General features: G+C 45.6%; 1 protein-coding gene across 2 annotated transcripts in view; it reads right to left on the bottom strand.

The window, feature by feature from the left end:
- DPYSL5 (dihydropyrimidinase like 5) overlaps positions 1-20,354 on the bottom strand; it is a 103,503-nt gene that overhangs the window by 43,592 nt on the left and 39,557 nt on the right. Inside the window, exon 2 of one of the 2 annotated variants that reach the window (XM_003908384.3) lies at positions 8,851-9,115. In XM_003908384.3, the coding sequence (XP_003908433.2) occupies positions 8,851-9,111 (261 nt within the window). In that variant the 5' untranslated portion in view covers positions 9,112-9,115. The remainder of the gene's footprint in view (positions 1-8,850; positions 9,116-20,354) is intronic. The other variant, XM_009183842.4, reaches the window with a different exon arrangement.

Genomic DNA, 20,354 nt, shown 5'->3' with positions numbered 1-20,354 from the left:
TGCGTGTGGGGAGCAGCTGGCCATGAGGGATCGATGGGAGGGCAAGGTCAGATCGGGGGTTGCCCAGGGGGAAGATCCATACATCCAAACTTGATGTCTTAGACAACAGGGAGCCATTGCAGGGACACCGCATCAGGCATAGAGAGAGCTGTGAGGTGAAGGGGGGCTAAGGTGATTTTTGATTTAAAAAATGTAAATGTGGGCTGGGCGCAGTGGCTCACGCCTGTAATCCCAGCCCTTTGAGAGGCTGAGGCGGGCGGATCACCTGAGATCAGGAGTTCGAGACGAGCCGGACCAACATGGAGAAACCCCATCTCTACTAAAAATACAAAAATTAACCAGGCATGGTGGCAGGCGCCTGTATTCCCAGTTACTTGGGAGGCTGAGACAGGGGAGTTGCTTGAACCCAGGAGGCGGTGGTTGTAGTGAGCTGAGATCGCACCACTACACTCCAGCCTGGGTGACAGAGCAAGACTCCATCTCAAAAAAATAAGTAAAATAAAATAAATAAATAAATAAATAAAAATATAAATGTGGAGTCTTAAAAAGGTTTAAGTAGGCCGGGCGCGGTGGCTCAAGCCTGTAATCCCAGCACTTTGGGAGGCCGAGACGGGCGGATCATGAGGTCAGGAGATCGAGATCATCCTGGCTAACCCGGTGAAACCCCGTCTCTACTAAAAAAAATACAAAAAACTAGCCGGGCGAGGTGGCGGGCGCCTGTAGTCCCAGCTACTCGGGAGGCTGAGGCAGGAGAATGGCGTGAACCCGGGAGGCGGAGCTTGCAGTGAGCTGAGATCCGGCCACTGCACTCCAGCCTGGGCGACAGAGCTAGACTCTGTCTCAAAAAAAAAAAAAAAAAAAAAAAAAAAAAAAAAATAAATAAATAAATAAATAAATAATGATTTAAGTAGTTTAAGCAAGATAGTTGGAGTGGAGATGTACTAGGGCAAAATGTCTATAGGATAGCCATGTTTTTGCATGTGACTCCCCGGGGTAGGCAGAATTCTAAGATGACTTCCAGTGACCTACATTCCTGTATGACTGCCTCTCACTGAGTGTGGCAAGGATCTTGTGAATAAGATGGGAAAACATACTCATGATTAGGTTATATTCCATGGCACGGCTGACCTTGAAAAAAAGGAGATTATTCTCAGTGGGTCTGGACTAATCAGGTGAGCTCATAAAAGGTATGGTTTGGCTGGGCACGGTGGCTCACGCCTGTAATCCCAGCCCTTTGGGAGGCCGAGGTGGGCGGATCACAAGGTCAAGAGATAGAGACCATTCTGGCCAACACAGTGAAACCTCGTCTCTACTAAAAATACAAAAATTAGCTGGGCATGGAGGCGGGCGCCTGTAGTTCCAGCTACTTGGGAGGCTGATGCAGGAGAATCGCTTGAACCTGCAAGGTGGAGGTTGCAGTGAGCTGAGATTGCACCACTGCAGTCCAGCCTGGTGACAGAGCGAGACTCTGTTTCAAAACAAACAAACAAACAAAAAAAGGTATGGATTCCCACCTGGTTGCCTGGTGAAAGAGATTCTAGTGAGAGATTTGAAACAGGAGAGGGACCTGAGGTGAGTATGTTGCTGGCTTTGAAGATGGAAGGGGCAGTTGGCAAGGGGTGCTGGCAGCCTCCAGGCGCTGAGATCCGCTTGCAGGCTGAAAGCCAGCAAGGAAACAGGGACCTCAGTCCTTGAACTCCAAGAAATGGAATTCTGCCACAACTACACGAGCTTGGCAGGGAACCCTGGAGTCCAGATGAGAATGCAGCTCAGTGACACCTGGATGGCAGCTTGAGAGGCTCTGAGCTGAAGATTTAGTCATGCCGTGCCCAGATTTCTACTTTCAGAACTGTGAGTTAATAAATGGGTGTTTTAGGTTGCTGAATTTGAGGCAATTAGTTACACAGCAGAAAACTAATATACCCTCTACAAGCAGACTAGGTACCGATGGAGGGGGTAGAGGGATGTCCTCCAGGTGGCAGGGGAGGGGAAATCACTTCATGAAGCCTTCACAGGGCTCTTTACAGCCTGTGGGTGAGTCACAGAAGAAAGTGGAGAGAGGAGCCCAGCTATGCTAATCTCAACCCCCACAGTTAGGCCGGAGGGGCGGTGGGGCAGCGGGAAGAATGGGCATGGAAAACGAGCTGGGAGGTGAGGGCCGATTCCCAGAGAAGGCCTGCCAGGGTGCCTGCTAGCCAAGCCCAGGGACACAGGTAGCATGGGCCCTTGGTGCCCAGTGGAGCAATTTCATCATGAAGCCAAAGTGGGTGGATCTTTTCTCAAGGAACTGAAAGAAAAGAGCCTGGGGTGGAAGCAGGTAGTCCCAGTCTGGGGGCTAACATTTATTTCATGTGTATATTCTGCATCAGGCGCTTCGTGAAGCATTTGTTATGCATCATCTCATCTAATCCTTACAACCACCTTTTATACATAGTAAAAACTATTCAGCTCTAAGGCACTGATGTCAGTTATTCCTGCAGGGAGGAGCGGCATTTCATAAAGCTACTGTCTTGGGCAGGCAGAGAGCTCATTCAACTGCCTGCCTGATGAGTGTCCCTTCTCAGATACCCTCATCTGGTCCAGGGAAATTTGGGGCCACAGAGTAGCAAGAGAAATTTTGCATGCAGCCACAGGCTGAAAGGGGTTCAGTCCTGAGGTCTCAGGAGGCCCCAAATGGGGTGGTGAAAAGGCTAAGAAACCTGACTTCTGGTCCAACTGGCCCTGGGATGTGGGTTACTCATGCATCCTCAGACTTCTGTTTTTGTTTTTGTTTTGAGACAGGGTCTCACTCTGTCACCCAGGCTGGAGTGCAGTGGTACAATCACAGCTCACTGCAGCCTCAACTTTCCTGGGCTCAGGTGATCCTCCCCACTCAGCCTACTGAGCAGCTGGGACTACAAGCGCACACCACCACACCTGGCTGATTTTCTATTTTTTGTTGAGATGGTGTTTTGCCATGTTGCCCAGGCTGCTCTCAAACTCCTGGGCTCAAGCAATCTTCCCCACTTGGCCTCCCAAAGTGCTGGGATTACAGGCATGAGCCACAGCGCCTGGCAGGTTCATGCATCCTCTCTGGGTCTCCTATCAATGGGTGGGTGGGACTAGATGATTTCTAAGGTGCCATCCAACTTCTTGCAGGGATGGAGACATAAGTGAACTTGAGAACATAAATTAATAAGCAAGACCATAGGAGTCTGGATCCCCATGAGCAGGAAGTATCATTGCAGAGCTTAAAGATGGGAAAGAAATTTTGGCCAGAATTTAACAGAAACAGAATACTGGAGTTCAATAAAAAGAAGAAAGGAAATGAGCCACATTTATAGGCTTCATTCCACGAGAGCACATTTTGAAGACAAAAGTAGCAAAAGCAACCTGCCAAGCAGACAAATGGGATCCTTGGTAAGGAAGCTGGCAGGGCTGGGCACCAAAGGGAATTCATTTATGTCCTAGCGGGGCATACCTCAGGGCCCTACCAGATGGGGTCCAGTCCTCTGCAGTGGGAGGGCAGGAAGGGGCAGGATCTTCCATGGGGGTGAGGGGTGGCAGGCCACCCTAGCCTGCGCTACCGGTTGTCCCCTAGGCCGATCCCATGCTGCACAAGCACTCTTGATTAGGATTTGGCTTCCCCCACAGGTTGACGGTAAGATTCCCCAATGCTAATTTTGTGTTGGTGGGAAGCTGTCTCTGGGACCAGAGAGCCTCTGGCACAGACAAGAGCAAGTCTCTGGACCCTCACAGAAGAGGGCCAGCCCCAAGTAGACTTCTGTTTGATGGCATCTCTGTCACTGCCAACTTCTCTCTCACTGATGATTGCCATAGGTACAGACAGGAGGGCAGGACACCGGGTTAGGGAAGTTAACAAGCACAGAAGCTCTGGGCCCCGGGCTGGGGTTTGGGAGCCCAACTAGGAGGCATTGCAATGTGAATAGAAAGAGAGAAGCAAATAAGAAGGACCAGCAAGGTCAAAACAAGACAGGCCCAAGCTTCCCCAAGGCAGACCCAGGGGATTCGGATGTCAGCCCTGGCTCACAAGGTGAGGGTCGGAGGGGCAACAGGAGTACAGCCTGTGCCACTCAACCCCCCCACCAAAGTTCTTCAGAATTACCAGGGATGACGGGGAGAACACAGAACTGGAGTTAATTGGGCTGGGCTGGGGACTGGACACTGGATCTTTCAAAAATTCCCCAAGTGGTTCTGTTCCAGGAAAGGGGTCCTTATCCAGACCCCAAGAGAGGGTTTTTGGATTTCGTGCAAGAAAGAATTCAGGGCCAGTTTATAGTACAAAGCAAAAGCAAGTTTATCAAGAAAGTAGAGGAATATTTGGGAGGCCAAAGCGGGTGGATCACAGGTCAGGAGTTTGAGACCAGTCTGGTCAACAGAGTGAAACCCCTTCTCTACTAAAAATACAAAAAATTAGCCAGGTGTGATGGTGTGCACCTGTAATCTCAGCTACTCGGAAGGCTGAGGCATGAGAATCGTGTGAACCCAGGAGACGGAGGTTGCAGTGAGCCGAGATCTTGCCATTGGTCTCCAGCCTGGGTGACAGTGTGAGACTGTCTCAAAAAAAAAAAAAAAAAAAAAAGAAAGTAGAGGAATAAAAGAATGGCTACTCCATAGACAGAGAAGCTCCAGGGCTGCTGGTTGCCCATTTTTATGGTCATTTCTTGATGATATGCTAAACAAGGGGTGGATTATTCGTGCCTCCCTTTTTTAGACCATCTAGGGTAACTTCCTGATGTTGCCATGGCATTTGTTAACTGTCATGGCACTGGTGGGAGTGTAGCAGTGAGGACGACAAGAGGTCACTCCTTGTGGCCCTCTTGGTTTGGGTGGGACGTGGCGGCTTCCTTACTGCAAGCTATTTTATCAGCAAGGTCTTTATGACCTGTATCTTGTGACTTAGAATGCCTGAACCATCTGGGAATGCAGCCCAGTAGGTCTTAGCCTCATTTTACCCAGCCCCTGTTTAAGATGGAGCTGCTCTGACAGTTCTGATGTAATTTGCTTCAAAAGGGTGAAAATCACTGGCCTACACAGCAGTTCTTAAAATATTTTTGTGGGGAGAGGAAGGCAGAAAAGGTACATAGGAAGCTTGTTCAGTTGCACGTGTCTGTCCTCTCTATCAATATCTTAGTGAGGGGCTGGTACCTATATTTATTTTTATTTTGCCACATACCTGGTTTGCTTGTGAATGACTGTAGTTTTAAAAATCTGATTCTGATATTTTCACCTGATCCTGGAGAGCCATTGGTGGGTGGAGCTCAAGAGCCTGTAAGAACATTCTTTACTCTGTAATACTAGATACGTATGAAAGAGACTAAATGCAACATCTACTTAAGCAGAATAATAATATGAGAACCCACAACCAGACTAAAATTCTGGCCCTTCTGAGCGCAGTTGGTGTCACTGGCTCTCCCTCTTCACTCCCTCTCCCCCTGCCACCTCACAGAGATAACCTCCTTTTTGGAATGAGGTCTGTATTGTTAGCCAGCAGGTGGTCCTGGCACCATCCGGAAACCCTAGTTCTGGGCCTGGGGAGGGCGGGGCCTGCAGGTGGTAGGGTGTTGGGGAAGTGCTGCCTGGGGCAGGGAGGAGGGTCAAGTGACCAGGCTGTGAGTAGGGGAGCCAGGCAGAGCCTGCCACAGCCTCTTTCAGAGGCTGGGGCCAGCGAGGCGTGGGCTAAAGAAGTACTGGAGAGAAATCCCTGGAGACCAACTACAATGGAGGCCCAGATGTTCTTGGAAAGGCCAGGCTTTCAACTGTTTTGTTTTCCTAGTCCCGGCTGCTGCTGCCGCCAAATCAACAAGCAGACGCTAGCTGGGGTGGGGCGGGGCGGGGGTGGGGTGTTGTTTGCAGGGTTCAGGGCCCCGCGATCTGTCTGACAAGAACAAAAAGATGCAACTTGATCTCTCCTTCTTTCTTGGCTAATCGTTCGGGTGAGATTTTCCTTGGGATTACTGTTCTATTATAAACCCAGATGCTTAAAGTGAATCAACCTTTCTTAGAGCATGCTAAGTAGGTCAGCGGCGGTCCATCAGGGTGCACAGCCTCTGCACGGGTGCCACAGGCGGTGTGAATAATTAAATCTACCCGTCCCCATCAGCGTTTCAGTAGGAGAGCATTTTCTCTCCCCAGGAGATTTTCAGGAACAGGAGAAACTGGGAAGCCACACCATTCGGCTGCAGGAGCCACAATGTAAAGGGGAAATCCTGGTGTGGAGTGGAGGGGTTGCGGCAGGAATTTCAGGACTCTGGGCAGGATCTACTAATGGAGTCCAGGCAGAACAAGGCCACCACACAGAGGCTTAATGTGAGGGCTGGGACACAAGGACAATTACAATCTTGCTTGGCGCACGGATATAACGAAGTGTCAGTTTAAGTGACACCAGCTGCCAGGGTGGCTTGGGGTCTGCGGTCTCTTAAATTCCCTACAACTAGGGCCTGACATGGACTGGGGCTCCTGAGGCAGCCTAAACCTGCAGAAATGGGAGATCTGGGGCCTTTCATCACCAGGGGCCTTTAGATGTTTTTTGGAGGCAGCTACTTGTGTGAATGAGAAGCAGAAAAGATCAAGAGTTACCCACCACCTTGCATAAAGACATGTGTGCAGAGCTCTTCATCAGCTGTAAAGAGCTGATGGCTCTCAGGGGAAAACCAGTCACTCTTGGCTAATGAGGCCCTAGCAGATGACAATGTGGAAAATGAGACAAAGGAGGCCAGTCTGCCCTCCGCGAGGCTGGTAGACAGCATAGTGACAGCGTGGCATCTGATGCTGGCCTAAAGGACTCCTCAAAACAGGGACAGTAACTAGGAAGGTGCAGTTTTAGTGCAAGGCCTGAGCATACTACAGAATGGGCCCCAGCATGGACTGGTGATGTCAATGTTAAATGCCTCTCTTACACTACTGCTGGGAGCATAAATTGTTACAACCAGTCTGGAAAACTATTTGGCATTACTTATTAAAGCTGAACGTAAGTGCACCCTATGGGCCCTGCAATTCCATTCCTAGGAGTATGTGCCCAACAAAATGTGTACAGACATGTTTGCTGAAGATATGTACAAGAACATGTTCATAGTGACAATGTTTAGCTTCAAACAAGCAATGACCTAAATGACCACTGACAGAGAGATAATTGCTATGTGCTGTATTACACAGTGGAATAGTATTAAGCAATGAAAGTGAATGAATTTATTAATTTTTGAGCAAAAGAAGCCAATATGAAGGTACATACTGCTTCATTTCATCTACATAGACAAAACCAAGCTGTGATAAATATACCAAAACCACTGACTCACACACTTTAAATACATGAATTGTATATGTGAATTACATCTCGATTAAGCTGTTATTTTAAAAAGTCTATTAGAAGTCAGGATAGTGGTTATCCCTAGTGGGGACCTGTGACTGGAGGAGCTTCTGGGTGCTGGTAAAGTTTGGTGTCTTGACTTGGGAGCTGGTTACAAGTGCATTCAACGGTGGCAATTCTGTGTACTTACAATTTCTGCACTTCTCTGTATATATGCTATACTTCAGTGAAAATGACAACAATAACCGCAGGCCTGGCCTGGCTTGGTGCATGAGGGTGGTGAGCTGGATATGCTCAGTCACTTCAGAAAGGTCCCGACTGTCACCAGGCACCCTGCAAGAGGATCCTGAGTTTATGAGGATGGGGCTCCCCATTTCATGATCGAAATACCACTTTCAGGGCCTGGGGGAATTCTCAGAGGAGAAAGCAAGGAGGGTCGGCCTACTACCTCTCTTCCCTGGACTGGGCTAGAGCGAGCAGGTGTAACCCTGATGCCAGAGGGTTAGGCCAGGGAGCATCCTTGTGTGGGCACAGCCGGGCAATGACTACTGTGACTCCTCATAGCTCAGCCTTCCCAGGGTCTGGTCTGCAGCCCCTGGATTGGGAAGGGGGCCTGTCTTCAAGGAGACCTTAAAGGCCATCTACTTGAGGTGGGGCTGGTCCATCAAGCTGTGTCCCCAGGCCTGGCCTCTGCCTGCACACTTACAGGACAGCTACTCTAGTTCCAGGTCAGTCCAGCTTCTGGGAAAGCAGAGGAAAATGGCCAGGCCTTGCCCTCAAGGAGCCCATAGTCTGATATCCGGGGAGAGGCCAGCATGAGATAGAAAATCACAAGGAAGAGGGATGACAGCAGTAACAGAGGTGTCTGGAACATACGGGAAGGGTAAAAAAAAAAAAGCCCATTCATGACTCTTTTTGCAGAATGTAGTTTCCTCCTAATTTTTCTTCTGAATTTTTGTTTTTGGCATCCAGGAACTTACAGTAGCTCAGGTCCAGCTCAGTAACGGTTAAATATTGTCCATGGTAACTCACTCTGAAAAGAGAACCCACCACCAGCAATTTTCCAGTTATTTTAAAAAATAACAAGCAAGCCAGGAGAGGTAATAGAAGCTGTATCATCATCTAGAAGAAGCAAATTTGTCTTTCAGTCTTTGGGAATTTAATTCAGTTTATAAACATAAAGAAGTCCATCAGACCAACCCACTCCCCTACACAATAACAAACACCAGCTTATTCTCTTCTTCCTCTAGGCTTGTATTACATGACATAAAAATATAAAAATAAAATTGGTTCTCAGCCTGGGTACTTGGGTAAATGATATGATTAGCAAAACAGGCCTAAATGCCTCCTTTTCTGTAATCATGGAAACCTGTGACATTAAGCTGGAAATCCCTATTGTAGTTGCCATAGTGGCCCTGACACACCCTTCTCCTGCCAGCAATACACTGGGAGCACCTGGCTCACCTGGGTCTAGTCTGGAGCAGCCCCAGAAGCAGAATAAAAAAGCCAAAGAGGAAGCCACCTTTGACAAACAGGAGCATTACCTTGGTCCCATGGTAGAAGTCGTCCACGCACGTGGCATTCATGAAGGTCTGGTGGAAGTGGGTGCTGGTGTCGATGCCACCAGGGATCACCAGTTTCCCTGTGGCATCAATCACCTTGGCCCCGCCAGGGATCATGAGCTCGCGGCCCACCTGCTGGATGATGCCATTCTCGATGTAGACGTCAGCCTCGTGGGTGCAGTCATCGTTCACCACCTTGCCTCCTTTGATGAGGATCCTCACGCTGGCTGAGTTGGCAAGCATGTTCCTACAAGAAGGTGAGCATGGTCAAGGTCAAAGTCCCTTCTCACTGTTTCCAGGGTCCCATCCCTCCTATCAGAGCCCAAACTCCATGGTCAGGGTAAGTGAACAAAGAAGAGGAGGAAGTTTCCCCTACAGCCAGTGGGAGTCACAAGCCTCCCACTGGCTTCCCAGAGGGACTTATTAGGAATCAGGACATGGTGGCAGTAAGGGAGAAGCTGAGGCCTACAGAAACATCATGTTTTACTTTCTCAAAATGCTATGTGAGTTCCAAAGCATTTTCACATCTATTATCTCATTTTCTATGTCTCATATCTCATTTCTCATATCTCTACTATCCCCAAAACAACCTAAGGCATTTTACAGATGAGAAAGCTGAAATTGCTAAGGAATTTATGTTTATCAAGTAGCCAAGTCGAACCCACATGTCCTTTTTTTTTTTTTTTTTTTTTTTTGAGATGGAGTCTCGCTCTGTCGCCAAGGCTGGAGTGCCGTGGCGCGATCTCAGCTCACTGCAAGCTCCACCTCCCAGGTTCACGTCATTCTCCTGCCTCAGCCTCCCGAGTAGCTGGGACTACAGGTGCTCACCAGCATGCCCGGCTAATTTTGTTTTGTATTTTTAGTAGGGATGGGGTTTCACTGTGTTAGCCAGGATGGTCTCGATCTCCTGACCTCGCGATCTGCCTGCCTTGGCCTCCCAAAGTGCTGGGATTACAGGCGTGAGCCACTGCGCCCGGCCGCACATATCTTATACAACTAATGTCTCCCTTACACTGCACCGTATCCTGAAAACACCAGAGCCTCCAGGGTCGTGTCTCAGAGCTGAACTCTCCAAATTTCACATCCATTTAATTCATGACATTCCTCAGATGGATTCTGCTTCCTTCATGCTCCTATTTTGGCTTCAATAAGTCCACAACCAACACTGAGCTCCACAGCTAGTTGCACATTAAGCTCACCTGAGTAGCTTTGGACAACTACGTATGTCCAAGCCCCACCCCCAGAGATTCAGATTTATTTGGGCCAGATTGGGTCTCCAGCATCAACAGTTTTCAAAAGCTGGAGAACTTTTTCAAACATTTAAAGAAGAATTAATACCGATCTCATCCAGAAAATAGAAGAGAAGGAAACCCTTCCCAATTCATTTTATGAAGCCAGTATTACCCTTATACCGAAAACCAGACAAAGACACTACAAAAAGAAAACTACAGAGCAATATGTCTCGTGAATATAGATATAAAAAATTCTTGACAAAATATTTGCAAACAGAATTCAGCAACACATAAAAAGAATTAGACACCACACAAATGGGGTTTATTCAAAAAATGCAAGGTTGGTTCAATATTTGAAAAACAATCAATGTAATCCACCATCTTAATAAGCTAAGGAAGAAAAATCACAAAATTGTATCAACCGATGCAGAAAAAGCATTTGACAAAATTCAACGCCCATTCATGATAAAAACTCTCAGAAAAGTAGGGAGAGAGGGTAGCTTCCTCAACTTGATAAAGAACGCCTACAAAAAAACCCTACAGCTAGCATCAGACTTAATGGTGAAAGGCTACAATTCAGAGGCAAAGATGTCTACTTTTGCCATTGCTAGGCAACACAGGTTATTCTGGCCAGCACTATAAGGAAAGAAAAATGAAATAAATGCCATATAGATTGAAAAGGAAAAAACAAAACTGTCCCCAGTTGCAGATGATATGATGATCCACATAAAGAATTTCAAGGAATCTACCAAAAAAAATCTCCTAGAACAAATAAGCAAGGCCACAAGTTAAAAAATCAATATACAAAAGGCTACTTTTTTCTGTACACTAGCAATGAACACATGAATACTCAGAAAAAGTGAAATAGGCATAAATCCAAGAAAACATGTATAGGCATAGACGACAAAAGCAAAGATAGACAAGTGGTATTGCATCGAACTAAAAAGTTTCTACACAGCAAAGGAAACAACAGAGTGAAGAGAAAACCTACAGAATGGGAGAAAATATTTGCAAACTATACATCTGACAAGAGGTTAATATCCAAAATAAATAAGGAATTGAAAGAACCCAACAGCAAGAAAACGACTCAATTTAAAAATGGGCAAAGAACCTGAATAGACATTTCTCAGAAGACATACAAATGGCCAACAGATTTATCAAAAAGTGCTCAACATCACTAGTCATCAGAAAAGTACAAGTTAAAACCACAACGAGATTATCACTACACACCTGTTAGAATGACTATTATCAAAAAGATGAAAGATAACAAGTGTTGGCAAGGATGTGGAGAAAAGGGAACTCTTGTACACTGTTGGTGGGAATGTAAATTAGAACAGTCATTATGGAAAACAGTATAGAGATTCCTTAAAAACTTAAAAATAGAACTACCATATGATCCAGCAATCCCACTACTGGGTATATATCCAAGGGAAATGAGATCAGTATGTTGAAGGGATATCTGCATTTTCTTGTTTGCTGAAGCATTATTCACAATAGCCAATATATGGAATCAACTCTAGTGTCCATCAATGGATGAATGGATGAAAAAGATGTATATATACACAATAGAATACTGCTCAGCCATAAAAAAGGGGGAAGTCCTGTCATGTGTAACAACTTGGATAAATCTGGAGAATATGAGGTTAAGTAAGCCAAGCACAGAAAGACAAATACCACATGCTCTCACTCCTATGTGGAACCTAAAAAAGTTGATCCATAGAAATAGATAACAGAGGCTGGGCGTGGTGGCTCACACCTGTAATCCCAGCACTTTGGAAGGCCAAGGCGGGTGGATCACGAGGTCAGGAGTTCAAGACCAGCCTGGCCAACATAGTGAAACCCCGTCTCTACTAAAAATACAAAACCCAGCCGGGCATGGTGGTGGGTGCCTGTAATCCCAGCTACTTGGGAAGCTGAGGCAGAGAATTGCTTGAACCCAGGAGGTGGAGGTTGCAGTGAGCTGAGATCATGTCACTGCCATTCAGCCTGAGCGACAGAGCGAGACTCCATCTCAAAAAAAAAAAAAAAAAAGACATAGAGAACAGAATGGTGGTTACCAACGGCTGGAGTGGTTGTTGTAAAGGAAGTTGGGGAAATGTTGGTCAAATGTTGGGGAAATGTTGGTCAAAGGATACAAAATTTCAGTTAAATAAGTTCAAAATTTCAGTTAAATAAATTGTACAACATGCTGACTATAGTTAATAATAGCATTGTATTCTTGAAAAATACTTTGAGTGTGGCTATTGTGTTCTAACCTCTCATATGAGGTAATTCATCTGTTAATTAACTAGATTTAGTCATTCCACAATGCGTATGTGCTTCAAAACATCATGTTGCATACAACAAATACATACAATTTATCTGTCAATATAAAAACAGAAAAAACACACATAGGACTTGTATGCTGAAAACTACAAAATGCCAATGAAAGAAATCAAAGACAATCGAAGTAAGTGGAGAGACATACCATGTTCATGGATTGGAAGACTCAACATAGTGTCAATTCTCCCCAAATTGACATACATGTTTAACGCAATTCCTGTTAAAATCTCAGCACAAGTCTTTTGTATATTATTGTCAAAATGTATGTGGATTGGCAAAGGAACTGGGACAGCGAAAGCAACTTCTACAAAGAAGAATAAAGTCAGAGGAATCAGTCTACTTGATTCCAAGACATATTACATAGCTCTAGTAATCAAGACTGCGTGATCTTGACAACTGTGGTCAACTGATTTTTGACAAAGGTGCAAAAGCAATTCAGTGAAGGGAGGACAGTCTTTTCAACAAATGGTGTTGGATATCCACAGGCCAAAAACCCAGCCTCAATTTAAACCTAAAATCTTATATAAAAATTAACTCAAAATGGATCATGCATCAAGTAGCCACATTTGACATCACTGACTACTCCCTCCTCTGTAGAGCTCCCTTCCCTTAGCATTAAATGTAGCCATGCAGTGAAGTGGGGGCAAGGACCACAGAAGATCTTGACCTCTGCTTTGGAAATCAGTGAGTCTTTGACGAACACTGATTGAAGGCAAGTTTGTGGAGACTGCATATACAGCCGTCAAGATCTCTGTGAGTAAAGCAAGCCTAGAAACAGCTCAAGGAGCATGGCTGAGAGAAAGTATCAATTTTAGGACCAATATTTTTCAGGGAGTGAAGAAGGAGCCAAGGGAGAGATTAAAGATCTAAGAGATCAAGGAACTATTTATGATGTGAGCTCCTGAAGGAGGTAGCATAAAATAATGGTGACCATCATTAACAGAAGGCCTCAACAAAAGAGGCCCTCATTTGTCAATTTACATGGCTTGCTTGATTAGATCCCTCCAACAATCCTGCGGGGAAGGCATTATTATGCCCACTTCACCAAAGAGGAAAGAGATACAGAGAGGTTAAAGTCAAAGGCCTGTAGGAGGAGGTGATGTGCAGATGCAGAAGAGACAGGCATATAAGTGAGTTTGCATTCTCTCTGCTCTGCAAAGCTGAGGGCTGATAGCTCGTGGGAGTGGTACAGAGTGAGTGGATTTGAGGAGAGTGTGGAGATGTGGGGGAGCCACTGCAGGGACCTGAGAAGTGAAATGGGGTGCACACAGGAAATGGGGCCAGTGCTGAGGGCAGCTCAGATAGCTGTGGTCATAGTGAGTTGCTTAAAATTCCATCCAGGGGGCACACTTTGGTTAACATCCAAAATAAATAAGGAATTATCTACAATAATAAGGATTTATATTTATAATATAAATTATAATTATATAAGTATATAAAATTGTTATATTTATATTTATAATATAAATTCTAATAAGGATTTATAATAATAAGGATATGCAACTTTCTTGACCCTTAGGTATCTGAACAGAAAATATTTACATTTAGGTTTAGAAAATATAGGACAAACTCTGACCAGCAGGAAGGAGATTACGCCATTGCAGTGTGTCCTTGAGGTAAAATAAAGCCCACTTTTATATGCAGTAAATTTCTCATTCTTCAGGGCCCAATTGTCCCCTCTTCTGAAAAAGTTTTCTCTGACTCTCTTTGTGCCTTCACTAGATCCATTGCCTTCATGGCACTAGATTCTGTCTCCACCTATGGAGTAAGGTCCTCAAAGGCAGTCCTATCAGTCATCTTTGTCTCTGCCCGCTCCTCATCCTCAGCATCCAGTACAGAATACTCAAAACTGGTGAATAAACGAATAAATAGCCCCATCTACTTGTTGCACTCTAACACAATCAAAATGGTTTAAAGCAATGAGTAGTAGACCAATTCCATGTTTGTTTTCAGGGATATTTGGCAACTCTATGTCCAGGATAAGGCTCAATTTTCCTAACACAGCTAACTATGATGAATAGAACAAAGGAATCAACATATTTTCTCTCATCCTCATCATTTAACTTTGTCTGCCACCAGGGAAGTTCTGGGAAGGCTGTGTCCCAGGGTGAAAAGGCCTTGGGAGATCTATTAAAGGAGTACCTCTTGTAAGGGGACATGTCAGATAGTTGGAGATCATAGCCTGTTCTTCTGGACAGAGTTGGTTTATTTTTTGCCAAGTTGGCCAGGCTCGAGTGCATGGAATCTCAACAACGAACAAGAAAGCTCATATGGAGCCTTAACCACCAGGTTCTCCTGCTGTAAGGAAAGCATGGCCCTTGGGGGCTGCTGCCTGAGGGAGTGCTGGGAAACAAGGCAGGTGGCTGGGAGTGATAACTGTACTCCAGGAACATCTGCTCCCTGCAGGGTATCATTCTGACCTCTGGGGAGAAGAGGTCCTGCTCGCCTAGAGTGGAAGGTGCCAGGGCAGAGAGAGTGGGGAGCCAACTGAGGAGACTAGGGAAGAGGGGACAGCCACAGCCACAGGCCTATTGTCTGGAGCTGGGGTGAAGCTAAACACATTTCAAGGGATCTTTTGTCCTAAAATCTAAAATCTGGAGTTTTAATTTCATATGCAATAATAAGAAAATGGGTTTGGTTCTTGGGTGGTGGATAGAGCCCCTCTGGCCAAAGGAAGCCCAGAAGTCTGAGATGCAGTCTCTCCCTCTCTCACTTATTACAAAGCCAAGTCCAAGTGTGACTAGGAAAGGAGAGATCCAGGTTCTCAGTTTGCTTTAAAAGAGGGAAATGGGCCAGGTGTGGTGGTTCACGCCTGTAATCCCAGCACTTTGGGAGGTCAAGATAGGAGGATCGCTTGAGTCCAGGAGTTCGAGACAAGCCTGGGCAACAAGGTGAAATCCCGTTTCTACAAAAAATACAAAAATTAGCCAGGCGTGGTGGCACGTGCCTGTAGTCCCAGCTACTGGGGGGGTGGGTGGGAGGACGGCTTGAGCCCAGGAGGTTCAGGCTGCAGTGAGCTGAGATCACATCACTGCATTCCAGCCTGGGTGACACAGCAAGACCGTCTCCAAAAAAAAAAGAAAAAAGAAAAGAAGAGAGAAGTGATAGTGACACTAGAGTTTGCTGGAGGAAGAAACAAACCCAATCCTCCATGCTACACCTGTAGTCCCAGCTACTCAGGAGGCTGAGGCAGAATGGTGTGAACCCGGAAGGCGGAGCTTGCAGTGAGCCGAGACTGCACCACTGCACTCCAGCCTGGGTGACAGAGCGATACTCCGTCTCAAAAAAAAAAAAAAAAAAAAAAAAAAAAAGAAGATATAATCCTCACCTTAAATTGTTTGTTTGCTCGTTTGTTTGTTTTTTAGTTTTCTACTTCATTGCCCAGGCTGAACTTGAACTCCTGGGCTCAAGCGATCCTCCAGCTTCAGCCTCTTGAGTAGCTGAGACTACAGATGCATGCCAGCATGTCTGGCTTAATCCTCGCCTTTTAAAGCAGCTTTAAGGTAAGAGGAAAACTAGGAATACTTATGCTGGAAAAATTGCTGCATAATCATTATGTCAATGTTGTAAATGACAAGATGGGTTTGCTTACATGTTCATAGCACATGCCTGGAGGTTGGAGAATCTGAAAGAGCAGGTGATAATAGCTTACTGAGAATTCTTGTCTGAGCTTTGATGCTAGAATCAAAAGCTAAGGACATCGTCTTCAATGGAAATAAGAGCTCTCGGTAAATAAACACCCTGTGCCTGGCACTTTACCTGCATACACACAGCAACCCCCACAAAGTGGGAACAAGGCAGGAAGTATTAGCCTCACTTTAAGAGGAATAAACAGAGGTTTTGAAAATAACAAGTAGCTCATTAAAGGTCACACAACTCCAGGGGGAGGGATGGGCTTCAGATTTAGGTCTATCTGACTTAAGGGAATTAACTCTGGGGAGAAGGTTTCCAGGTGAGTTTTATGTCCTTCATAGGTTTCTGTATTTTTCAAATTTTATATAATAAATTGGAGGAGGAACATATAATCTGAAAATATATGTTCAAAAGGCTTTTTTTTTAGGCCAGGCTTGGTGGCTTATGCCTGTAATCCCAGCACTTTGGGAGGCTGAGGCTGGCGGATCACTTGAGGTCGGGAGTTCGAGACCAGCTTGGCCAACATGATAAAACTCCGTCTCTACTAAAATTATAAAAATTAGCTGGTCGTGGTGGTGCATGCCTGAGGTTCCAGCTACTCAGGAAACTGAGGCAGGAGAATCACTTGAACCCAGGAGGCAAAGGTTGCAGTGAGCCAAGTTCATGCCACTGCACTCCAGCCTGGGCAACAGAGCGAGACTCCGTCTCAAAAAAAAAAAAAGTTATTTATTTATTAACTAAAAAGAAGCCAGAAGGAATCCACTGTGACCCTTCATGCAGACTCAGCTGGCTCAGTTCCTCCCTCTGCCATCGTTTTTGAAAGGAGATGGGTGAGGGAGGAGTAGATGGGGCTGACTACTCCCCTTCTCTAGAACCCTTGGGCTGCCACCACCTCTCGGCCTATTTTTTTCCACTTCCCAGTTGGAAGTCTGTGGAGGCTAACGAGGCTCTGAAGAGGTTTGGCTCCCTTGCAGAATACTGGGGAGCCCTGGAACCTCTCTGGCCCAGGAATCTCATTCATGCAGGCCTGGGCTGGTCCTGGAAATCCAGGATAGACTGCACTCCTAGGACTACCGTCTAGGAAACTCATTCTCAGAACTTAGAGGACCCTATTAATAATGCTAACTAATAATTACTAGATACCTACTATATACTGGGCCCTTCGCTAGGCCCATTGTGTACATCATCTGATTTGATCCTTACAATGCCCAGAGATAGGTACCATCATTGCCCCCATTTTTACCAAGAAGAACCTGAGGCTTAGAAAAGTTAAAGGAAAGTCCCCAAGGTCCCACAACTAGTTTGTAACAGAGGAGAGATTGAAAGCCAGATAGTTTGTCTCTAGAGTTATTATGGACTAGATGTATGTGTCCCCTCTAATTCATATGCTGAAGTCTTAACCCCAGTGTGGCTGTATTTGTATATGGGGCCTCTTAGAAAGTTTTAAGGGTTAAATGAGGTCATAGGGCAGGGCCCTGATCTGCTAGGATTAGTGTCTTCGTTAGGAGACGCCAGAAAGTTTGCTTTCTCTCTTTAGGCACAGGAACAGAAGAAAGGCCGTGTGAGGACACAGTGAGAAGGCAGCTATTGACCAGCTATTGACCAGGGAGGAGAGATCTCACCACAACCCGACCCGGCTGCATCCTGATCTTGGACTTCCAGCCTCCAGAACTGTGAGAAAATAAATTTCTCTAGTTTAAGCCACCCAGTCTGTGGTATTTTGTTATGACAGCCTGAGCAGACTAATACAAGCATCTAGCCTTGAGCCATACAGAAGCAGGGGTGAGCTGGACCCCAGATCAGAAGCAGCTCAGTGGAGACACCACAGTGTGAGTGATGGCCCAGCCTCCAGGTCCAATTGTGCCAAATTCCAGCTTTCCACATGGGTTGCTGTCAGAGCGGCTTCAGCCTCAGGGTTCCCAAGGTCTTGGGACCTCTAGGCCCACACTGGCTTGTTTGGATAATATCGTAGCACAGTTGCCTAACACATTCCCTACCCAGGGTGCTTTTGGAGAATATCTTTTTAAATTTTTAAAATCTTAAAAGTTTAGAACATTTATATGCACTAAAGTGTTCTGTAACTTCACTCCTTTCAACTGGAGACAACTCTGAAAAAAACCACAGGCCCTGCTCTTAAAAAACTCAGTCTACGGAGCAAAAGAGATGCAAATAATTGCTTTAATAAGTGACTGAAGTGTAAAGGGGGCACTTCTTGCCTAAAGACCTAAAAGTGAACTTGACAGATACTGGTGTAAACTGGGTATCTTTCCCCATGTTACAGAGACCAGAGCTGGAATGGGTAAGACAAGCCGCATGGTGATGGTAGGAAGCCTATTGCATCAGTATCCTCCCCACACATTCCTACCTTTCCAAGTAGCCTAAGTCCCCAAGATGCTAACCCCTTCCAATCCTACCTCACTATGTACTGTGGGCATTCATCATGCTGCTCACCTTCCCCAGTAACCTCATTAGCACCTATTCTTACAGCTTTCCCTGCTAGTCTTTGCTGAACTCAACAAAGGGAGGACGTTGCTGGTCTGTCTCTGCAGCACGGGCTGTCTGTGTGTGCCCATGTGTATGAACATAGTGATGGAGTCAGTCAGAGGGTGGGTGAGTGGGGTGGATACTCTGGACCTCTCAGGAAAGTCCCCCCAGAAGGGAAGAGATTTGAGGGCAATTGTTGTGATGCAGGTTTTTTTTTTTCCTCCTCTACACTATGCAGGCTCTTAAGCACCATAAAGGGACTCTCTTCCCTCTGCTCCAATTGAGGCAGCAAATCCAGGCAATATTCTTGTCAGAGGTTGTGGTCAGAAAGAAGTATAAGCTCTCCAGAAGGTCAGTATTAGTTTTACCAATTGATGATGCTTCAAGTCACCCAGTTTATTCCAAAACACAATAATTGTGTAGACAGAGTCAATATCTGGCCCTCTGGTTCACTACATAACAATGAATAGAATGTTTGTGTCCCATTCATATGTTGAAGCCTAATCCCTGATGTGATAGTATTTGGAGGTGGGGCATTTGGGAGGCCTTTGTGAACCCTCATGAATGGGATTAGTGTCCTTAGAAGAAGAGACAGCAGAGACATAACTCTCTCTGACATGCGAGAGCATAGCAAGAAGGCATCCGTCTGTAACCCAGGAAGAAAGCCCTCAACAGGAACCCTCAGATTCAACTTGATCTTGGACTTCCCAGCCTTCAGAACTGTGAGGAATAAATTTCTGTTGTTTAAACTACCCAGTCAATGGTAGTTTTGTTAAAGCAGCCCAAACTCAGACATCACACTAGACAGAAATGAGCAACATAAGTAACAACTGGGCCTTAAAATAAATGTCACCTCCTTTAAAGACTTTTGGCTGTATCCCATATGCCCATATGTTTCGCCAAAAATTTTGATCATCCAGTTATTTTATCTATGCAAACAACAGAATTCAAAAACACATGTCTGTCATCCCAGGCAGAATGGGAAAAATTCCAGACAGTTAAATGCCATTAGAAAGAATAAATCATGGCTGAGCATGGTGGCTCACACCTGTAATCCCAGCACTTTGGGAGGTCGAGGTGGGTGGATCACCTGAGGTCAGAAGTTCGAGACTAGCCTGGACAACATAGCGAAACCCCCGTCTCTACTAAAAATACAAAAATTAGCCGGGCATGGTGCTGCACACCTGTAGTCCCAGCTACTCGGGAGGCTGAGGTAGGAGAATCACTTGAACCTGGGAGGCAGAGATTGCAGTGGGCCCAGATGGCACCACTGCACTACAGGCTGAGTGACAGAGCGAGACTCCATCTCAATAAAAGAAAAACGAATAAATCATAAGTATGGAATTCTAGAGATGCATAGACTATTAAGTTTACCTCCAATTTTCACTCCAGTCCCTAGACTTTGCCAACAATGACCTTGAACTGAAGGGAACCAACCCAGGGCTAACGGGAAGGTGTCACACTGCAAGTATAGGGATCTTATGATTTTTACAATTTATTCAGGGAAGTAATGATGCCTTCCACAGCAAAATGGTGGCTATCTTTGGATATCCAGAATCCTAGATTTATCCAGTTATACACAGCTTGTCTCCTCCAGTTTTCTGATTCTGTGGCATTATGTTTCTGAACCGTTTATGGGTTTGCATTAAGGTGATGTGCAAGCTGGGAATAGGGAACTTGGGGTGGAAGTGGGGTGGTGGGGAGGGGACAATACCGTAACTAGGGAGTGCAGTATTTCATGAGAAAGCCTCTTCATGTTTAAAATAGTAACAATTATTGCTATCCAAGCACTGTCTTGTGGGAAAACAGAAAATC

This window comes from Papio anubis, chromosome 14 (assembly GCF_008728515.1).
Source record: "Papio anubis isolate 15944 chromosome 14, Panubis1.0, whole genome shotgun sequence".
NCBI classification, from domain to species: domain Eukaryota; kingdom Metazoa; phylum Chordata; class Mammalia; order Primates; family Cercopithecidae; genus Papio; species Papio anubis.
Note: the sequence above shows the minus strand (reverse complement) of the source record. Positions and strands in the feature narration are given on the sequence as shown.